Source organism: Hippocampus zosterae, chromosome 4, assembly GCF_025434085.1.
Source record: "Hippocampus zosterae strain Florida chromosome 4, ASM2543408v3, whole genome shotgun sequence".
Classification (NCBI taxonomy): Eukaryota; Metazoa; Chordata; class Actinopteri; order Syngnathiformes; family Syngnathidae; genus Hippocampus; species Hippocampus zosterae.
In genome coordinates this window covers 9,651,643-9,671,812 of record NC_067454.1, presented here as the reverse complement: position 1 = coordinate 9,671,812, position 20,170 = coordinate 9,651,643, and the positions used below count along the sequence as shown (strand labels likewise).

The window sequence follows — 20,170 nt, the reverse complement described above, 5'->3', positions numbered from 1 at the left end:
AACTAACCTTCATAGCAGCGTGTAATCACATTGTAAGAAAACAAAAGCCGGAAGGGATTCATTTGAAAAATCATCAACGAATGATGAATTAACAAGATTCGTTTTTGGCAAATTATAGACAGGCAACATAACCGAGTCCCGAAAAGAATGTAAGTGAGCCTGCTGGTCCAATTAGGTAGAACAGCACCAGCATAAAATGTTGGCAAACGCTGTTGTATATTTAGAATGCACTCCGTGTAGTGTGATATGTTTATTAACTCAATTCCAGATGTGAGAGGTGTGTATTCATGGGAAAACATTTGTTTTAAATTATATTACTGGTAGATATGATTAGACAATTTGTGTCGAGTGAAACTGGTAAGAACTGAGGGTCAGGGGCGGGGGAGAAGTAGCATAGGTCCATGGAGCATAAACACACAACATTGTGGAATGTCTACTGGAACTTAGCTGGAAAGAAAACAAAAAACACAACAACAAGGTTATGAGACCCTTGCATATCAGGTGAACAAGCAAGGTCATAGGCGACGGCTGAGCGAGGATGCATACTGCGTACAGTTCCTCCATGGAAAAAGAAGAGTGCAAAATGAAAAGTGGCTGGGTGACATTTTCCTCCGGAGGATTCTGTCCAACATCAATTGGCTGTTTAAGCGACATAGATGAACTCTTCATGGTCAGCAGTTTGGTGACTTTCCAACATTTGCTTCCAAGCACAGATGTTCGACTGTATGTGGAGGATTTTCCACTCGAGTTGTTAGCGACACGCCGTGTGCTTTATGACGAGCGCAGGCGCTGTGCCACTCATGTTTTATAACCCCCAGGCAGAACTAGCGAGGTGTGTTATTTACCTCACAGGGTGTTCCTACGCATTGAAGTGGGCATCTATTTCCGCAATAAACTACATTTGTGCGCATTACAGTCATGCCATCGCAATTAGGACTTGGCCTCGCATCCGCGAAGGTTTTCTTGGCAGCAACACCACAGGTCCAACAAATCGTCTTGAAACTTCTCTGGATTTATCATTCTTTGCCAAAGCGAGAGCTATATTGATTTTTCGGTTGATATGCTACTCGAGATTGGGTTGTAGATAAAATCATAGGTCAAATTGATGGTATGATGTTCAACAAATCTTTTAACGACCAGGGGACCTCCAGGTCTAGGGAAGAACCTCAAGTATCTTGAACAAGTTCGTTAGTGATTTAAGGCCCGATTGTACCGTTCATGCTTAAATGATTTTGTTTCACGCCCGCATTGTACACGTACGAGGTTTACCGATTATCCCCTCCATACTTCTGACATACCCACTTCCAGGTCACCAAACGCGGTGTCGTCTAATCCAAGCTATTATGATGACTGTAGTCATTTGTGATCAGCGCTTTCAAACAAGGAGGAAAAAACAAAGCTGGTGCTGAATCGTCTTTCACTGATAAATTATGTAGTGTTGACATTGGGCCATCGGCGTAATAGGGAACAGGAGCCACACTGACTGTATGAGCGATAGTCAAACCACGACGACTGCGGTGTTACGGATCTCGTCAGATCTTCCAAAAAAAACCCCATCAAGTCGATTATCAAAGCAAAAATATGACTTATGTTCCCTGATAACGCTACAGAGATACCTAATTTTGGTCCCATGATGAGTTTTCAGCTTTGTTCGTTTATCTTTAAGAGAAGCACAGCAACATAATATTAAGATATCCTTTATTTGTCCCGCAATGGGGAAATTACAATCAGAATTCAGAAAGGAAAAATAAAATAAAAAATGAAATGAAATGAAAAAATAAATGCTTACTTTTCCAGCCAAGACTGAGAGCTCCAACATTTGATTTGGATCCGACTAGCCTCAGGGCAGAATGAAAACTAAACGGATTCTAGCAAATAGAATTTCATCTCCGATAGTTGGAGTTGGGAGGGCACGTCGGTCCGCCAAAGGTGCTGCACTACTCTACTCAGGCTGATTGAATTCCTGACATTTAGTACATAAGCTTCTAGAACAATCCCATGAGCGCTAATCTTGTTAGCTCCAACACACAGACCCTCACACACATCCATACACATGCGCCCACATGCAGGTACATCACGCCCTTTCACCCCATTGCTCTTTCCCCCCCCCTCCTCCCCTCTTTGTGTGTGTGCACCTGAGTACCTCACTTGGATACAAAACCTATGTCCAGCCGGTGGCGCCACGCAGTCAACCGACACCAACCCACTCGCGATGTGTTGATTCGCGAGTGGGTCAGCACTTTGATGGCAGCTGATGCCGGAGCAACAAGCGGAACAATGCGGGGACCGATATAAAACGCAAGGATGGGATGAGAGGGGACGGAATTGGACGGAGAGATGACTGGTGGATTGAAAAGCAGGCGTGCTGTGTGCATGTGTGTGTTGAGTAACTGCAGCTTTCATTTTCCTGTGGCCCTGGTTCTTGGCAGTGATGTTCACACACAACAAAATCAAAGAATATTACCTGCCAGCACCACCCTGCGGTGTCCCTATCACCTACGCACACACAATTCACATGCACTATTCAATTCTCACTTTCATTCTCTCTGAACCGAGCCAGTCGGCCACAATTGGAAAGGAATACAATTCCCATCTGGCTCACCCTGTGAATTTCTCTCCGCTCCCCGAATGACATTCCGTGGGTGATCGAGGTTGCATTTATACAACAAGAGAGAGGCTTTGAGTCAATGTCGACCAAACAGGCCTGATGTACTGTGACATCTTGGGTACCCACATGGTGTCCCTTGTGGGATCTGCAAGGTTCTCTAGTAGGCTGCTTGTTGTTTGCACACGCTGATATAAAGTCATGTTGTTCAGCAAAAGCCCATTGGGAGTTGTGCCCATAAATTTGAGTGAGTGCTGTATAAGAGTCATGAAGGAAAAAATAAAAATAAACATGGTTTGCTTGGTTGGTGCAGTGGTTTGATAAACGCTACAAACAACTTCGCTTGCACAAATATAATAATGCTAAACTAAACCCATTACTGAGATGTGAGGTACGGCACCGCTCTTGGTCTCATCTTGGAAGTTGCTTGAAGAAATAAAAAAAAACATAACATCGGGAACTAAAATACAAACGCAATACTTTCACTTGCTCTCATTATTCATGAGCTGAACTTGAATGCCCAAGACGTTTTATACGTACATGCAAGGCCGACGTTTTGTGAGTGGGCTGGCCATGTAGAATTATTTTTCACCGATTAAAATGATATGTCGGCATTCGACCGTTGCCGTAATGTAATAAGGACATATTCCTGTTGGGCAGCCGGTGAGCGTATATGGGTCAGGTGTGGTTTGGTCAGTCAATCAGTTAGTGTTATTTTGTTATTCGTAGTTATTCAAGCACCTCAAAACTTGGTCGAGCGATGAAACACAAATCAAGAAAAACCCGAGCCATTTTGATACAGCGATGGACCTATTGTGTGTCGATCAAAAATTCATTGTCACTTTTTGTCGGCTCGTATTTGGTCAAATTGGGCAATCGGCACACATTTTATAATGTACATTAGCTTTTATAAACTTTGCACTGACAGATGTTCTGTACCGACTGTTAAGTCTTGGTAAAATGTTTGCAGCAACAAAAAATGTGTTTTCACTTAATGGTGCATTATTTAGACGGAGGCGGCTAGATGCACTTTGCTTTTCCGACACGGACTTGTTACAAATTGTACATCATGTCGACTTCAGGTTGGGAAAAAACTACTATAAATTCAAGACATGTTTTATTAAATGCACGCAGCTATCCTCCAGGCTGGAATATCTTTGTCTTTTGAACGTGACGGAATTTCATTTTTCTGTTCATTATGACAGGAGAGAAATCCTTCCTTTGCGGTGCAGAAAGAAGAATGATTTCAGTCCAAGATGAATTTGCAAATACAGTGAAGCACACGTTCTTGTTGCCAACTAATTTCACCTCTGATGAGATTACACATTTCTGTATCATGATTTTAAACCCGTTATTCTACCGATAGGGATTAAGATGACACTGTTGAAGAGATTAACGTAGTTTGCCACTGTGTCACAGTTCATAATACTGAATACTTTATGACACCGGGAGAGATGATAAGAAATCACCTCTATACTTGGGTTTAGAGAACAAAACATGTTTAGATCTCTGGTTGCTGCGGAATTTGATGTGCCTTTCACATTCTAAATAATCCAAAGTAGTGACATGGATGCATGGAGTCACAACACACTAGTACTCAGATGGCGGCGAGCACACCAGCCAGCACAAAATTGCTACATCAGCCTGTCCAAAACAAATCAAACAAAAAAAAAGCATCACAATGTTATGCATATGATGCTCTGCTAATTTCAGACCCAAAACGAACATGCTTTAAACTGAATATCTAATCCACAAGTGTCTCTTAAATTCGGTAGTTGTGGAGGCTGTGAGGTCAAAGCCAAACTGTTGAGTTCAGAAGAACGAACAATCGTTCCGTAGGAAATAATGAAAAGGAAATTACTGTCTCAGGTGAAACCGGTGCCATCCTAAAACATGTGTTCACTGGTCAACAATTCGAACAAGTAACAAAATGAAGTTAAAAAAACAACAATGCTCATAAATTACAGCGATAAGCATTGCCATAAAAGTCACAAAAAGTGACTACTTTGATGCGTGATGAACTAAGGTCTTTCCATATGTTTCTGTTTCTTGTGATGTACCATAATTTGAAATCAGAATTGTGTCTTGCCATTAGATAGGGATAGCTACTGAGCCACAGTATTAAACTGGCACCGGGGCAACATGATCTTTTTAGATAGGTGCATCGATTGACATCCGCCATTAACGGTTTTGTTCACGTTTTTGGAGAAATTATTCACATTTATTTTCAATTTATTTGGGCTATATGAACGTAATTTTGCACCTCTCACTTCTCTTTATCTTGTTTTTAACTTGGAATAAAACTCTGATATTTGTCTCAGAAGGATTTCAACACAGTTACTGTACATGCAAAGTACAACACCCATTCGAGTGAATCACCCCATTTCAGCTATAAAGGGGTCCCAAAAGAAACGTAATAAAGCACAGAATTGAACCGCACAGCATTTTAGGAAAAAAACATTCTAGCATTATTAAATACAATGCATGTGTTGCTGCCGGCTGTGGATATTGGTTATTTCAAGAGCGATGCCAAGATGTCAACATCCAAGGCTACTCTGCAGAGTCTCAATTCCACATCTCCAAAGGACTCATGACTTGAATTGTGTACAAAGGTTGTGTGGATGCGCGCTTATTGTCAGGGGAATGTCGGTGTCAGCAGGGAGAGAGAGCCTTGTGACTGATGCCACTTACGCTTCAAGCTGTGAAGCCGTGAATGAGACCAGTGCTGCAACAATGCAATAGCCAAGAGGCTATTATTTTACATGCCTGGCCTTGAAGGATACATATTCAAAAAAATGTGCAAGTCGACTGGAGGATCGTGTTTGAAAGTCACTGTATGTGTAAAATAATAGCAATAATAATCCATATTTAAGTCCACACTAATGCATGTCTTTCTGAACATTTCTCTTTGCCCCAATGGAGTAAAAAATTACTTATGGTAACATACAATGGCATGATTTTAAAAATATATATAAATCAATAATAACAACATAAAAATTCAGATTTTGTCAGCTCTGCATCAATCTTCATCAAATGTCAAGGTCAAATGTCAACCCAAAATATCTGAATTGTGTCAGATGTCTTGGCCCTTGCTCTTATGTCACAATGCTCGGTGGCTACATGTTACCAGTGATATAACCAAAGACGATAAGCAAGAAGGAGCCTTCAACACAGTTAGTATCTGGAAAACCTGGTCATAAAGACATAAGAAAAAGGTATAATATTAAATTTTAAAGGAACAACATACCAGAATTTTTCAAAAGGCCAATCTGTGTTATTTTTGGAAAACACAATTTTTTTCCTGTTTCACCCTGTTTTGAACAGTCCATAATGTGCCGATAGGACTTGATCCTTGAGCTGGATGTCGGGTCTGTTTTTGCAGTAAAGCCCACACGCTTCGGCTGAGAGTTTTGCTCCAACTACTACTGTGCGTTGATTTAAAAGGTAGCGGAGGATATAGGGAACTCTCATCGCAAGAGCATTTCTCATTATTATATAGGAAACTGGGGGAAAAAAAATGGTATTAGTGCAAAGCGAGTGAGAGAGGGAAGAGGATGATAATGTAAGTGTGCCAGAATGCTGCAAGGGATTTAAAAGCTCCCCGTTACGCTCCAGTGCACTGCCTGATGGCTTCATGGCGGTGAAATCAAAGTTTTCATCAGAGGAGACCTCCCAAGTCTGCTAAACGATTGGACAGACACTCATTCAGTTATGACTGCTGGGCGTTAATCTGTAATCCATTTTCATATTTCGGGCCTAAATGATGATGGGGATGGCTGTTGAAAGTCAGGTTGTTTTTCTCCCCCATTCCAGGACAATTTCCCTGCTGGAAACCGAGAGCGTCTCCAAGATCTGAAGTCAACCGTGGATCTTCTGACCAGCATCACCTTTTTCAGGATGAAGGTACCAATCCTTAGTGCAGTGATACCCAACTAATGTGCCTGGAAATTAGCCACTTTCACTTAATTGGTCACTTAAAAGTTCATCTATCAATGCCAGTGACGTACAGTGACAGGCAGAACAATTAAAAACTCTTCCACGAGATGACAACAGGTGTAATTAACCGCCATAGTGACCCACTGCCATTCACACACCCTTCAACTAGACACATCTAGATTTCACAATGACTAAGTATCTTTGTGATTAAAGTAAGACAAGGTCGTCACTATTTCAGCTGCCCTCCGTCTCACATTTCTATCGCCTTTGGTCTTGACGTAGCCTGAATGCCACAGAGTACTCTTGGCGCTTGACATGACCTGAAAGTCTTAGCCGGTCTCCACACATGTGGTCTTGGCCTTGACTACCTGCATCAATCACAGGGGGTGGTATAGGTGGAGGGGCGGGAATAAAGTATGGTAATTCATTGAAAGCGAATCGATGGAAAAATAAAGATGGATGGACTTGCACACTGCAAGAATCAAGACAAGGGCACGGAAAATCCTCCTGGATCCCCCGCACCCTGCCCACCACCTTTTTCAGCCACTCCCCTCAGGCAGACGCTACAGATCCATGCGCACCAAATCCAGTAGACACTTAAACAGCTTCTTCCCTCTAGCCATTAACTCCTTAAACAGTCACTGACAGTCACTCTTCTTGCACCACAAAATGGTACTTCAAAACTAGTGGTTACTCTAAAATGGTTCAATGATTTTGTTGTTTACGATGATACTAGTGCAGCGTGTTATACCGGAGACAAATTCCTTGTGTGTTCTACATACTTGGCCAATAAAGATGATTCTGATTCTGATTCTGATTCTGATGATGATGAGCACAGCAGAAGCTAATTTTTCTCATGTAATGTTTTAGTGCAAAACCTTGACTTACTGAAACACAATACTGCTCACGACCATGGAATCCTCCCAACATTTCATTGTAAACACAACTCCCACCCCCACATTGATTTTCAGTTCATTCAATGGAAGGCAAATGAAAACTCCATTTCCGCACGCCCAGCTCTTCTCAACACCGTTGACCATTCAAAATCAAATGATGCATGTCTCTGTTCCTATCAAGTCCTTGACTTGAGGCTTATACAATGGATCCTCTACAGTCAAGCTTCTGTATTGAAATTGCTTCCGTACTTTGTTTCCTCACGCCCCATCTCTCTTCAACAGCGTGTGTCTGGAAGGGTCCATTCGGCTCCCACTTGGTGGTGGCGGTGCTTGAACGCTGAATCACAGAAGCATAGCTAAGATGGCATCTGTGAGCGATGGAATGAAAAGTGTCACTTTGGGTCACCGCAGCTTTTGCGCTGTGCGTCACGACCACGCCGAGAATTCCGACACGTCCGCGATCATCTTTTAAGATGTACTGCGGAGACACTTTAACGCCATGCGTATATTGTACTATGCATAATGGATGTAAGTGGGTGGCCTTTTTCCACTAGGAAGTCATACATAACCACACGGTCCAAACATGGAAGGTGATGTCATACAAAACAAGCAAATTGAAAGTTTGATGGGAAGGTTGAACTGCATTTTACCACGTTACATCTCTCACTTGACCTTTACACCCCATAAAGATTCTATTTGGGTTTTTTGGGGGAGTTTTTTGGTGACAATAAGTCTTTAAACTACAACGGCACTCACGTGACCCAAACTCAAACTGAACTTATTATTTTATTATTGTCATAAAATGTAATGCTTTTATTTTTAGAGGACCACCAAAAAAGCGCTGTTCATTCGGTTTCAATGTGTGGTCTCCCCAAAACACGAGCACAGAAGCAGGCTTTCAGCAGCATCCTAATAAAATGAGGTGTCCAAATACATTTGTATCAACAGTTTGACAGCGGACAACTAAAAAGGCCGGCGGAAAAGAATATGAATAATTTGTGGGAATTATACATAGACAGCAAGCAGAACACATTTTAAAACACTAGTCCATCAAGGGATTACAAAAACTACAAATGTGCTGTAACACAAAGATAAACTCATGTCTTCCCTCTTCGGATCAACAGAGGCCCTGTTATCTAATTGATCTAAATGGGTTGGAAGACCATCGTTCTTTGAAAACACATTAAGTTATACAGTAGGTGTTCACAGACTGGATGCAATATTGTAAATGGTCTATCAGTAAAATGGATGACAAAAGGGCCCGAGTTTAGCAAATTTTTGTCAAATGTTGCCTCGCAATGCAGTATTGACCATCAAGTGATTTGATTGGTTTATCCCTATTGGCGGCCAAGAGATGCGGGTAATTCGATTACCTTTCGCAAAGGGCTTGGATCTTCACAAGAGGGTGTTTCTTCACTTACATGAATGGGTGTGTGTGTGTGCGTGTGTATTTTTGTGCATGTATAGGTCCAAGAGCTCCAGAGTCCTCCCAGAGCGAGCCAGGTGGTTAAGGACTGCGTGAAAGCTTGCCTGGATTCTACGTACAAATACATTTTTGATAACTGTCACGAGCTGTACAATCAGCTGCTGGATCAGGTAAGCTGTGGCAACGTTGCCATGCACATAGATTATCTTTATTTCACTAAATGAGGGCAACATGTTGGCCCAGGGGCTGGCATTTCTGCCTCAGAGTTCCGAGATTCCGGGGTTCAGATAGAAGCTCGGACTTCCTTTGCGGAGTTTGCAAGTTCTCTCCATTCTGGCAATAGTTTTTTTCGTGTGCCCCGGCTCCCTCCCAACAAGAATGTTATAGGCTCATTGAAGACTCAAAGTTGCCCATAGGCAAGAGTGGTCATTTGTCTGCGTGTCCTGAAATTGACCGGGGACCAGTCCGGCCTCTTACCCAAAGTCAACTGGGATGAGCCCCAGCTCATCCATGACCATAATGATGACAAGCACAAACGAGAATGGATTGATATATTGCACATAAAAGAGCTCTGTAGTCTGTATTGCTTTATTCCTCAAATCAACAAATTGCTGCAATAAATCAACGTGACCATTTTTGTTTTAATTCTGAGAAAACTCAGGCCAGTATGAAGAGTTTCCAAACCTCGGTTTTTAAACGCTTGAATGAACAGAAAGTTTTATTTAAATGAAGTGTGCTATTTTCCGACAGAGTAAAACTGTGCCCCGCTGTCTTCATAGTATTTCTGCTTCAGGCTTTGGTTAAAATACTCCAAGGATCAAATATCACAGCCCTGTTTAAAGCAGCTGGCTTCGGTGGCCTATCCTGTCATGAGTAAATGAACCACTACTCACCCGCACACTCATATTCAAGGTGTGCCTATGGGAGTGCAAACTTTCCACAACCAAGACCAACCGAATGTCACAGGTTCGCATAGGTTGCTGCCAAATTGCGGGTGCGGAAGCTCAGTGAGAGGGAAGTAATATTTGAATGAGTGTAATTATGACAATAGCATCACAATCCAAACAGCTTTCTCTGAAGACGTCAGTTCCCCAAAAAAGAAACTGTCATGCCAAATTTCACGGGTGGGCAAGCACAGCAATCGGCTATTTGTATGCAAGCGATTACAAAGACGTCGATTTACATAATATGTACCCTTGAAAGCAGTGCATGTTCGGAAGATATACCTTTTTACTGGCATCAATTACATTTTATGTTGCCCAAATATTGATTCATTCACTCTTGAGCCACACACAACTGTACGTTCTAAGGTAAACTAACCTAAGGTAAACTAACCTAAATTAGCCAAGGGTAAACTAACAAATGACACCGTTATAATGAAAGCAATAAAGTAACACTGAAATTGCTCATAATAGATTAGGTTGACACTGCGTTGATCTTCAAAGGAATTCTACATTACAGTCATACATTACTTACATATACACGTACAATTACGGTACTTCCAGATATTAATTATTCAATGGGCATCAGGACCCAGAGCTGCCTGGCCAAGCTATATACCATTTATTCGCCAAACATTGTATTATGCTATACACTGTATATTATTATAACAAATAATTATAATTTCGAGATAAAATGAAACACTGGAATTGGGAGCTGTAATACAGATAAAAAACATCCTCTCAATTAAAGGTTTGTCTGTAAAAAGGGGCAAAGAATAATGAGCACAACTGGCGACTGCTTAAAGAGCAGAAATCTGTTTGGGGCAAAAGCATTTGCAGATACAACAATAATTCACTAACCTAATTACGAATGCAGATTGAAGCAAACAAATCATTCATACCATTGACGAACAGACTATAGTTTGCAAACAATATTTGTGGCAACGCAGTTGCATTTGTTGCGTTAGAATAGATCCACGCATGAATGCCCTTGCGTGGTCATGATTGTTTGGGTTATAGTAACAGTAGCACGCTGTTTGCTCGTAAAGACGCCCTCATGCAATTACCATTAATCCTGAAGTACCGCTTTAAGATATGATGATGTAGGTCGGCGGATATGTCGCAAAGACTCATTAGATGACTAATCCTTAAAGGACCTATAACATCGAGAAGGTCAATTTTTTTTTCCAATGAAAAGGAAACTGGCATCCAATTTCAATAATATCAGTCCGCTTTGGGGCAATCGGTACATAACTTATCACGCCTTAGGCTGGTTTACCTCCAAAAAGTGATGGCTGTGATACCGCCACCATCGAACACCCGATAAGTGGTTCAATTTGGACGTCACCAAAACTGAACAGTGAAAGACTTCACCTATGTTAGCAGCTAAAGAATTAATTTCGCACATGTGCTTTGCTTTATGAGGGCACAAGCAGGAATTATTATTTTGCTGATGATGATTCAGGCTGTGCCCTCCGACTTTGGCAAGAGGCAGGGTCTACTCTGGACTGGTTGGCAATCCATGGCAGGGCACACATACAGTGTACAAAAACAAAAAAACATTCACGTCGATGAGCAAATTGGATTCCTCAAAGGAACAAAATGGGAAGACTCCAGAATGTTGAAAGAAGCACACCCAGAAAAAAACCCCAACAAAACGACAAGGCAAACATGCAAACGCCACACAAGAAAAACTGAAAAGGGGGGGACCCCCAAAATTTGCGACTGTCCTGAATGAATGCTCCACTGCAATAATGAACTGAAATAAATGTACACCGGTACTTCAATTTGACTTCTTATTGGACAGCTCCTATTCCCACAAATGGCAACCTTTCTCTTACGCCACAGTTATCACATTATTTGTCACCCTCAATCTGCAATAAAACGTCTTCAAATAGCCGAAGGCAAAGCAACAGTCAGTGTTTATGCAATGTGCAAAAATAACCACCTTTTAAAGTCTTCATGAATATTGCTGGCTTGCCGGGACCAGCTGGAGGCTTTTAAACGAGGCAACAGACACTCTGGAAACACCATGGCTCTGCTGCATTAAGGATTTCCAGGCGTTCTCATTCTTTGGCCACGTCTGGGTGGATTATAAGGCAACTCATTCCGAATTTTATGACTGCCACACCACAGAAGATAATGTCCATTTTAGGCTACAATCGGAGGCAATCCGCCTCAAAAGTAGAATATTAAGCTTTCCTTCTGTTGAAACAGCCAGAGGTGTTGCAGGCAATTACCACTCCGGTGAGATTGGCACGTTTGCTAATTACTTCCTTCTGCGCTTGTTTCAACGAAGACAGCCTCTCGATGCAGAAGAAGAAGGGGGGGAAAAAAGATTTTGCCCCAAGGCTAACCTCACTGTGACCATAAATTATTGTGGTCACAGACACGAGCTACCCTCGCTGTCGCCGCGGTTACAACTCATTTGAGAGGCCCGTATCGTTACAAGGCAGGCCGAGATGTAGCCCTGACACAACAGGACATCTTGCGTAACAACCGAGCTCATCGCTTCCGTCCGGGCATGAAATAACTAGAGGGGGTGGGGGAAGAAATTGGTGTGGGGGACCTCAATTTAACGAATTCTACAGTCCTCGCAGTAAAAGATCAGTCATGGTAAATGGGGCAAAAAACAAATGCGGCTCATCCACTGTGAAGCTTGCAGAACTTTTGCAAGAAGAACGACACCCTCCTCACAAATGTTGGACCTATGTGACGAAATGTTTCATTTTTTCTCTAGATTGGCGAAAACAGGATCAACAATTCAGCTTTTATTTACCAATACTATCAAATAAGTCTAGCCAGTTAGATTCCCCTTTTGATGTGAAAGATGCAGCATCGCATGCTCTTTTGATGCCACAAAATACACTTTGGAGAATGAGGGAATCAGTGACATGGTGCTCGTTTACAAGCCACACATTCATGGACAATTCTGCAATTGAAATTTGCTGCCTTTGCACTCATAATCAAAAGATTGCCGCTTTGGTACGGTGACTCAGCGGCTTCATTACTAGCACTGACCTTTTGGAAATGATGCCACCTGCGCCGCGAGCAAAGATTTGAGAGGAAGCACAGATCTTCCCACAGACAGATCAGCTGAGCTCCGACACGTGGCTTGTGAAAAACACTCGGCACGGCATTGGTTTTTAATGTCACCTGCAGAGCGTGTCCCATCTCAAACTGTAAACTACTCCACCTACTCGTCTCTGTTCACTGCACCTGCGTGCATGCTCACCTATCCTTTTGCACTCCGGGGGCTCCACAAAATTTGCTGAGATATTCACCTGATCTGGCATCATTTGAAATTTTTTGCTTTTTCCAAAGCTCAAGATGGTCATGAAGGGACCTGTTTTAAAGACTGCAGAGCTGTGAAATATCCTGTATGAATCCTTCCCGGAGTGCATGAAGGCATGACAGAGAACACTGGGATAGTGCAATAGGCTGCTGCGGGATTACTTTAGGGGCAAACTTTTACTTTGAATTTCTGGCACACCTCATGTACTTTTTGCTCATGTACACATTTGATGTTGATGTAGTCCACATGTAAATACCTCAGAGTGCGATCTGAAATGTTGATTTATTGTCTCTTATTTTTCATGTGAAACCCAACTTTTTTCAATCGAAAAAAACTCATAAAAATCCCACACTGTTCCCATACTTTTGGGGGGGGTAATGTAATTGTAAGGTGGGGTTATGGAGAAGGGAATGTGGAACACAGGCAAACTAGAATGCCTCCCAAAACATTCAAAAGCGGAATGGCGTGGGTGTTGGAGGGACTTTATTTACCCCCCCCCCCCCCACCCCCCCAAAAAAACACTGGAAGAAAAAGTCAGTGCTGATTAAAAATACAAAATCTTGGCAAGCTCAGGATCACCAGACTACACAGAGCACATAGAAAATGTCCAAGACAAGATATATGACATTAACAAAAAAAAAACAACAACAACAAAAAAGTACAGACTAACCACCAGATGGAGAGGACACTCGGAAAAGGAAGTAGTTGAGACGTTAAAATCAAACTGAAGAAATGTTCTTGGCCACACAAGAACAAAATAGCATCACACCCTGGGTTGGACACCAGCCAATCGCAGGACACTGGCGACATTCTCATGTCAGCTATGCTGGCCCCCCTTCAAACACTTCTGTGCTGTCTCCCAGAAATCAACCACATTCCCAGAGAGCACTCCTAAGTGTCTCTCCTGTAATTTGGAGCTGAGTTGTGAGAATTGATTGGGGGGGGGGGGGTGTCATGGAGAGCCAGTTGCATGCAAATGCTGTTGCTGACACATCGAGAGCCGAGAGCAACAGCCAATATATATAAAGCACTCGTTAGCTTCTGGAGAGTGATGTGCTGCTATCAATCTTTCTGCTTTTGTCTCAAGCGAGTCATACACATAGTAAGTCGAGGTTCTAAGGTGGAATCCAATATTTCCGTACTGTCTTCCCCTCTTTGTGCAAGTAAGATTAGAGCCCATTGGTGGGTCAGTGACTGTATAAAAAATAAATACATACACAAGCAGCAGCGTGCTGCTTAATCACATTCAACAACGTGGTTATAGTGACCTGAGACGAATACAAATGAGCAAAGGGAGTTTGAACATATGCGTGATGCAGCCAATGGAGCCAACCTTCAAATGCGTCCTTCATTTTTGTACTTGTACCAAGAGGATTTCCCATGACTGACTTAATCCTGCAGGGATGGGCTTTTCAATACTCATGTTTCCAACTGAACATGAATTTAGTCACAAACCTCAACCACAATTCCCATCGCTGCAATTACTTACTACAACTACAAGTTGGTTAGTTTGGAAAACATTTTAAAGGAACTCAACTCTTTCACGCACCGTGTAACCTGATAACACCATAAGCTGTCCACTGTAGTAAGCGTTGTCCCTTAACGGGGTGAATTTAAATGAGACTTATACAGATTTGTTTTCACAAATGAAAATAATTCCTAGGAGTCTCATTAGCATTCTGTGCCATGTTTCTGCAAAAATACCTCGTGGATGAATCATGAATACCTCATGATTAGTTTTACAGCCCGGACCAAATCAAACAGCCACAGCTCATGCTATCCCCACATCTACTGCGGGGTGTGCTAATGTGGGTGTGGCATTGAAAACCCAGACGACCAAGAGCAAAACATTACTGTCAAAAGATAAGAAATGCAATACCCCCCCCCCCCTCCTGAAAATAAATGAAAGTATCAGTTGTATTTTAACTCGTGGAAGCATCACTTGAACATGGGCCACCGAATTACACCGATTAGTGTGCGGCTCTGTTTTTGCTGGGCACGCAATGGACACATTGCCACAAAAATGAACAGAAAAACATTGAACTGCTTGCTTACAAATGTTTGTTTTTTTAAAACACAGGCAGGTCACAAATACGTACTTGCGGCACACTTGATGGCAGGGCTACCTATATGTACTGTATATAAATACAGTACGAGTAAAAATGAATTCACCATCATAAGAACTGCTTTTCCATTCCTTCAGTTTTTCGACACTAAAATACCCTTGTATTTTTTTTTTGTCTCCAGCTTGTTAATGCTGGGAAAGAGTCTAAACGGGCAATTCCAAAGTCTCGCGAGTTAGGAATCTGAAGCACAAAAAGCCCTTGCATATTTTGCAGCCACAAAGCATTTTTCACGTTTCAACACATCGAGCCGAAAACGCAAATGAGAAGTATTCAGAGGAAGCTGTGATCCAAATGACGTAATCCCTTTTCATTACTGTAGCGGTCCCAAAGCCACAAGATCAAATCGAGGCAACTCAGAATTGAGTGTAGCACGATCATCATTTGCGTCCTTGTTGGGGTGAGATTAAACTCTCTTGCCCTCCTCGGCACTGCAAAACACGTGATGGAATCTTTTTGATTCAGCACCTAAAACACAACGTTAATCATTGATGGCAGCTATTGGTTGCTGAGGAATGGAATGGATGGATACATGTTGTAATTTCAATTCGCAAGCTCCCTCACTAACAACGCCTCCGCTGTGTGCAGCACCAAAGTCAATATGCTAAAGGTTGTTAGATCATTCCCACTAAATTATTCAACCACAGATTTGAAGCACATTCACCATTCTCAAAAGGGCCACGATTTGCATTAACAAATGGAGAAAAGCATCTTCTTGGGAGTGTCTGGCAAATATTATTTGTCATTGTCATCATTACTTGGAATTTACATGTAGAAATGCAGCGTCAATGATTCTGCTGCCAAGCCTGAAAAACTAAAACGGCTTCAGTTCCCGACCAAAAAATCCAAACTTCAATATACAATTTGTTGCACCCCAACAAATGTAAATACATTTGTGAGTTTTTGGTATTTGACAAGATCTGTTTTACTAAGGCTTCCTATTAACAAATTACGTTTGTTATTCCTGATGAAAAATTCCTTTCATCATCCAACTTAGTGATGTTGCCTAACGTTTCGTGAATCCCTTCTCTGCAGAGTCGGAAGCAGGACATCCCACGTGAGGAGCAGGGACCATCCATAAAGAACCTGGACTTTTGGCCAAAACTCATCACCCTCATGGTGTCGGTCATCGACGAGGACCGGACAGCCTACACGCCCGTCATCAACCAGTATGTACTATAAAACACTCATTAATTAGGTACGCTCAGACAAATCAATAAATTGTTTATTTTAGTCGACTGTGTAAAAATGATTATTTTTTAAATTGTCTTGCAACTGAAAAAAAATGAAGAGTTGAAACAATTAATCACTAATCATGTTTGATCATCTATTAATGGTTTTGAGACCAAGTTTAATTTAAAATTGCCCAAAATCCCTGGAATTTGAATCTCTCATCAGTGGTTATCCTCATGATAAGCAGACTTATCGTTTTGTTGATTCAAAATAATTTTACTTTGGAAAATAAATTTCTGCATTTTTGTGATATGTGACAAACCAAAACAGTCACAGAATTATAATACATTTCTGTTTGTGCATTTATGTGATACTGTCCTGTTTATTTATTTATTTTTTTAATAAAGGGATGTTTTTTTTCCAATGAATCTACAAAATAAATAACAGATTACGCAAATGTTAAAATAAATGCTTGTCACAGTGCTAAAATTGAGTGAGCCAAAGTTACCAACACTTTACATTTCTTCACTTCAATCGGGGCAAAACCCTATTGTGTTCATTACTTACATGATCATTATTTATACAAGTAAAAAAACATAATGTGCAAGAAAAACAGTGGAAGTTCCTCCCACAATATGAAAACCGGCATGTTCATTGAAGATTAGTCTAAATTGTTCCAAGATGTCATTGCGACTATGGATATGGTTGTTTTGATGATACTGTACGGTGTTGCGGTTGGCTGGTGTTATTTCACTTCATGCCAAAAGCAACGGTGATCGGCTCCAGCTCATGCGCAACTCTGAAGAGAAGAAGCACGATAGAATGTGGACGGATGGGTCATTTTTATCCCGGAATCAACCAAGGCAATTTAGTGGTACGGCCATTCCTCCCATCGGTGTCCAAACTTAATTGAATGGCTTCCTAACAATGCATTGATTGAATAGGAGATTGCTGAGCATATGTTGCACATTCCACAAAAAAAATGGGGAAGTCACCAAAGCCAATGATAATTATTGCCGCCCCACTTACACATTGCAGTATTACATCCCCTCTCGTCCTTTTGTAAACATTCATATTTTTAGCTCATTTTCTTTTATTTTGAGCCCTGCTGATTTACGATGCTCATTATGAATGTTTATGCCCTGAGCTTCCTTGCCTACCCTCTCCTACATTGTCTAATGATAGCTCTACAATAATCGCATCCGTTTCCTCCACTTTTCCTCCTCTGGTAAAATTCCGGGACCAAAACGACCACCATTGTGCTTCTTGGTTTGTTTGTTGTTTTTTTGGGGGGTGGGGGGGGGGTTAAAATCTTAAGTGGGCTTGATTGCCAAATAATAGAAAGCTGTTCATTTGTTTTCAGGGTCAAACTATGAAAAGACCAGTGTTCATTTTGCGAAGATTCATATAACATAAATATCGAACAATGCCCACAAAAGATTCGAAGCTTTCAAGATTGTTCCTAATGTAAAAAAGGCATTCCGCAAACAGCTTGTTTACTTCGCATTGAGGTAGAATACCTCCTCGCAGATTTACGTTTTATTGTTTGCTGAAGGTATAAAGCACGATCGACGTGGAAGCAGGAGGAACGATTGTTCTCGGGTTCTGTTTTTTATTTCCTTCATTCGCCGTTCACATCACAAATCCGCCTCCTCGTCTCGCTTTGTGTTTATTCGACACACCGGAGTGATTGTGCTTTCAGCTGGGGGAAAAAATACTTGAGGCTATTAAAAATCAACAGTAAGAAGAGCTGACCTTCCTTTATGCCAGAGAGTCCTTCATCTATTAATGCCTCCCCATCATTGTCCGAGAATACGGATAATTAAACCACTGATATGTCACATTCAACTTCTGACCACCACTCTACAGCATTCCAAGTAGCCGATTGTTTGGCAAAGACCTTTTCATATAATTTTTTTCATATAATTTCCCGTAAATTATTGTATTTTTCCTACCCATTTTTACCACATTTTTGATTTAGTCCGTTTTTTTCTTTTTCTTATTTTTCTATTCATTCGCATTACTTATTTCGTAGGTCCTAAATAAAAGTATTTAAGAAAGCGGGTTACAAAAAAATTGTTATTTTTGAGCGAGGGGTGATTTTTCTGTCTATGCTTTGCACTATTCTACTTAGATTTTTACAGTGCATACATATTCATCCAAGACTTGACATCATTTTAAGCATCCACGAGATAGAGCTACGCTAAAGGGAATGAATTGCAATACAATACAGCTTTATTTATATAGAGCTTTCACAACCGCTGCAGCTGTAACAAAGTGCTTTAGACAACATTTGAGATACTATGTTGGCACACCGTAGGCTTTTGAGAAAATTGAATGATTTTAGGTGCACCTTATTGTGTAGAAAATGCAATACTCAACTCAACTGTATTTATAGAGCACTTTCAAACAGCCATCGCTGCATACAAAGTGCTGTACATGGAGCAACTAACATATACAACAGTAAAGCAACAAATCAGTATATATGTTGACTATCACTATTGTGCCCAAAGATCGTAAAATAATGCTGTATAAATTGAGAACCACTCTTTGAAACTAATGTGACTGTTGAAAATGTATAATATGATAATGTCTTGCATTGCTTAAAATAATACTAAGTATTGTTTTTAAGAATAAAAAGTTTGATTTATTTCAACACTCAGACCTCTTACGGAACAGTATTTTAATGTTGGACTTGGACTGCTGCTAAATGTTTTGGGTGGTACTTGGTGTGAAAATTTGAGCACCAATGCTCTACAGCCATGCTAGATTATAATCATTCTCTGATTGATTTGGCAGATGAAAAATGTTTAAACCTCTATGAAGGGCCATCCTCTGGCTGTTCTCGTTACATGGGGCGTCTCGCCAATCGTATCGTCTTGCAAAATAATTAAGATTCTTCTCGGGCAACCTAGTGGAACATATCATTATAGGGAAATGAGTTTGACTGGAATCCATTTCCATTTTCGACAGGTTTCCCCAGGAGCTGAACGTGGGGAAGATTAGCGCCGAGATCACATGGCACCTCTTCGCCCTGGACATGAAGTATGCCATGGAAGGTGAGTTTCATCTCACATTTGGGCTGCTTCACATTTGAGTCGAAATCCATTTGTTCGCCGAGCACTAATTAAATCATGTGCTCATCAGGTATAAGGTGACACCAACACTTTCATTCGTTGCCTGTCACAATAGAGCTCATCAGCTGCTGTCATTCACACACTGACTCACACAATTCAAGTTGATATCAACTGACAGTGGGTATGATCCAAATCCTAACAATGGCAACAAGAGATTTTTTTTTTTGGTCCATGCATGTGGTGGAGCACATTTACAAGTGATCAGAAAGGAAAGGTCCTCTGTTAATGATAGGCAGAGATGTCAGTCAAAAACTGAGGACTGTTTATGCCCTCACAGCCACAGCGTGTACCTGCTTCTGCTTTCCCCGTGCCACAGTGGCCTGCGTTGCTATGACAACCAGATACCAAATGAAAGTGCCAGTTGCAGACGTACAACACACAAATGCACACACGCACACACACAAACACATTATAGACGCCGCAGACATTAAATAATGAATGAGCGCACTTCCTTGTGCTTTTTCATGCGTTTGTACACGGGTACTTGACAGCCTTATTTTTGGATGTGCGCTTTGTACGATTTTACTGTGGAAAGTCATTTCCCCGCACACCAATAAAAAGAGGCGTGTCAATTGTTTGGACGCTCCCATGCAAGATGTCAGTTGTAACCCATTCGGTAAAATTTTTCTCGTGCTGCT

General features: G+C 41.4%; 1 protein-coding gene across 4 annotated transcripts in view; it reads left to right on the top strand.

Annotated features, from left to right (window-relative positions):
- LOC127599131 (protein unc-13 homolog C-like) overlaps window positions 1–20,170 on the top strand; it is a 109,416-nt gene that overhangs the window by 53,798 nt on the left and 35,448 nt on the right. For all 4 annotated transcript variants that reach the window (XM_052062809.1, XM_052062808.1, XM_052062810.1 and 1 more), the window contains 4 exons: window positions 6,419–6,508; window positions 8,905–9,033; window positions 16,258–16,391; window positions 19,369–19,454. In XM_052062809.1, coding sequence (XP_051918769.1) covers window positions 6,419–6,508; window positions 8,905–9,033; window positions 16,258–16,391; window positions 19,369–19,454 — 439 coding nt within the window. The remainder of the gene's footprint in view (window positions 1–6,418; window positions 6,509–8,904; window positions 9,034–16,257; window positions 16,392–19,368; window positions 19,455–20,170) is intronic.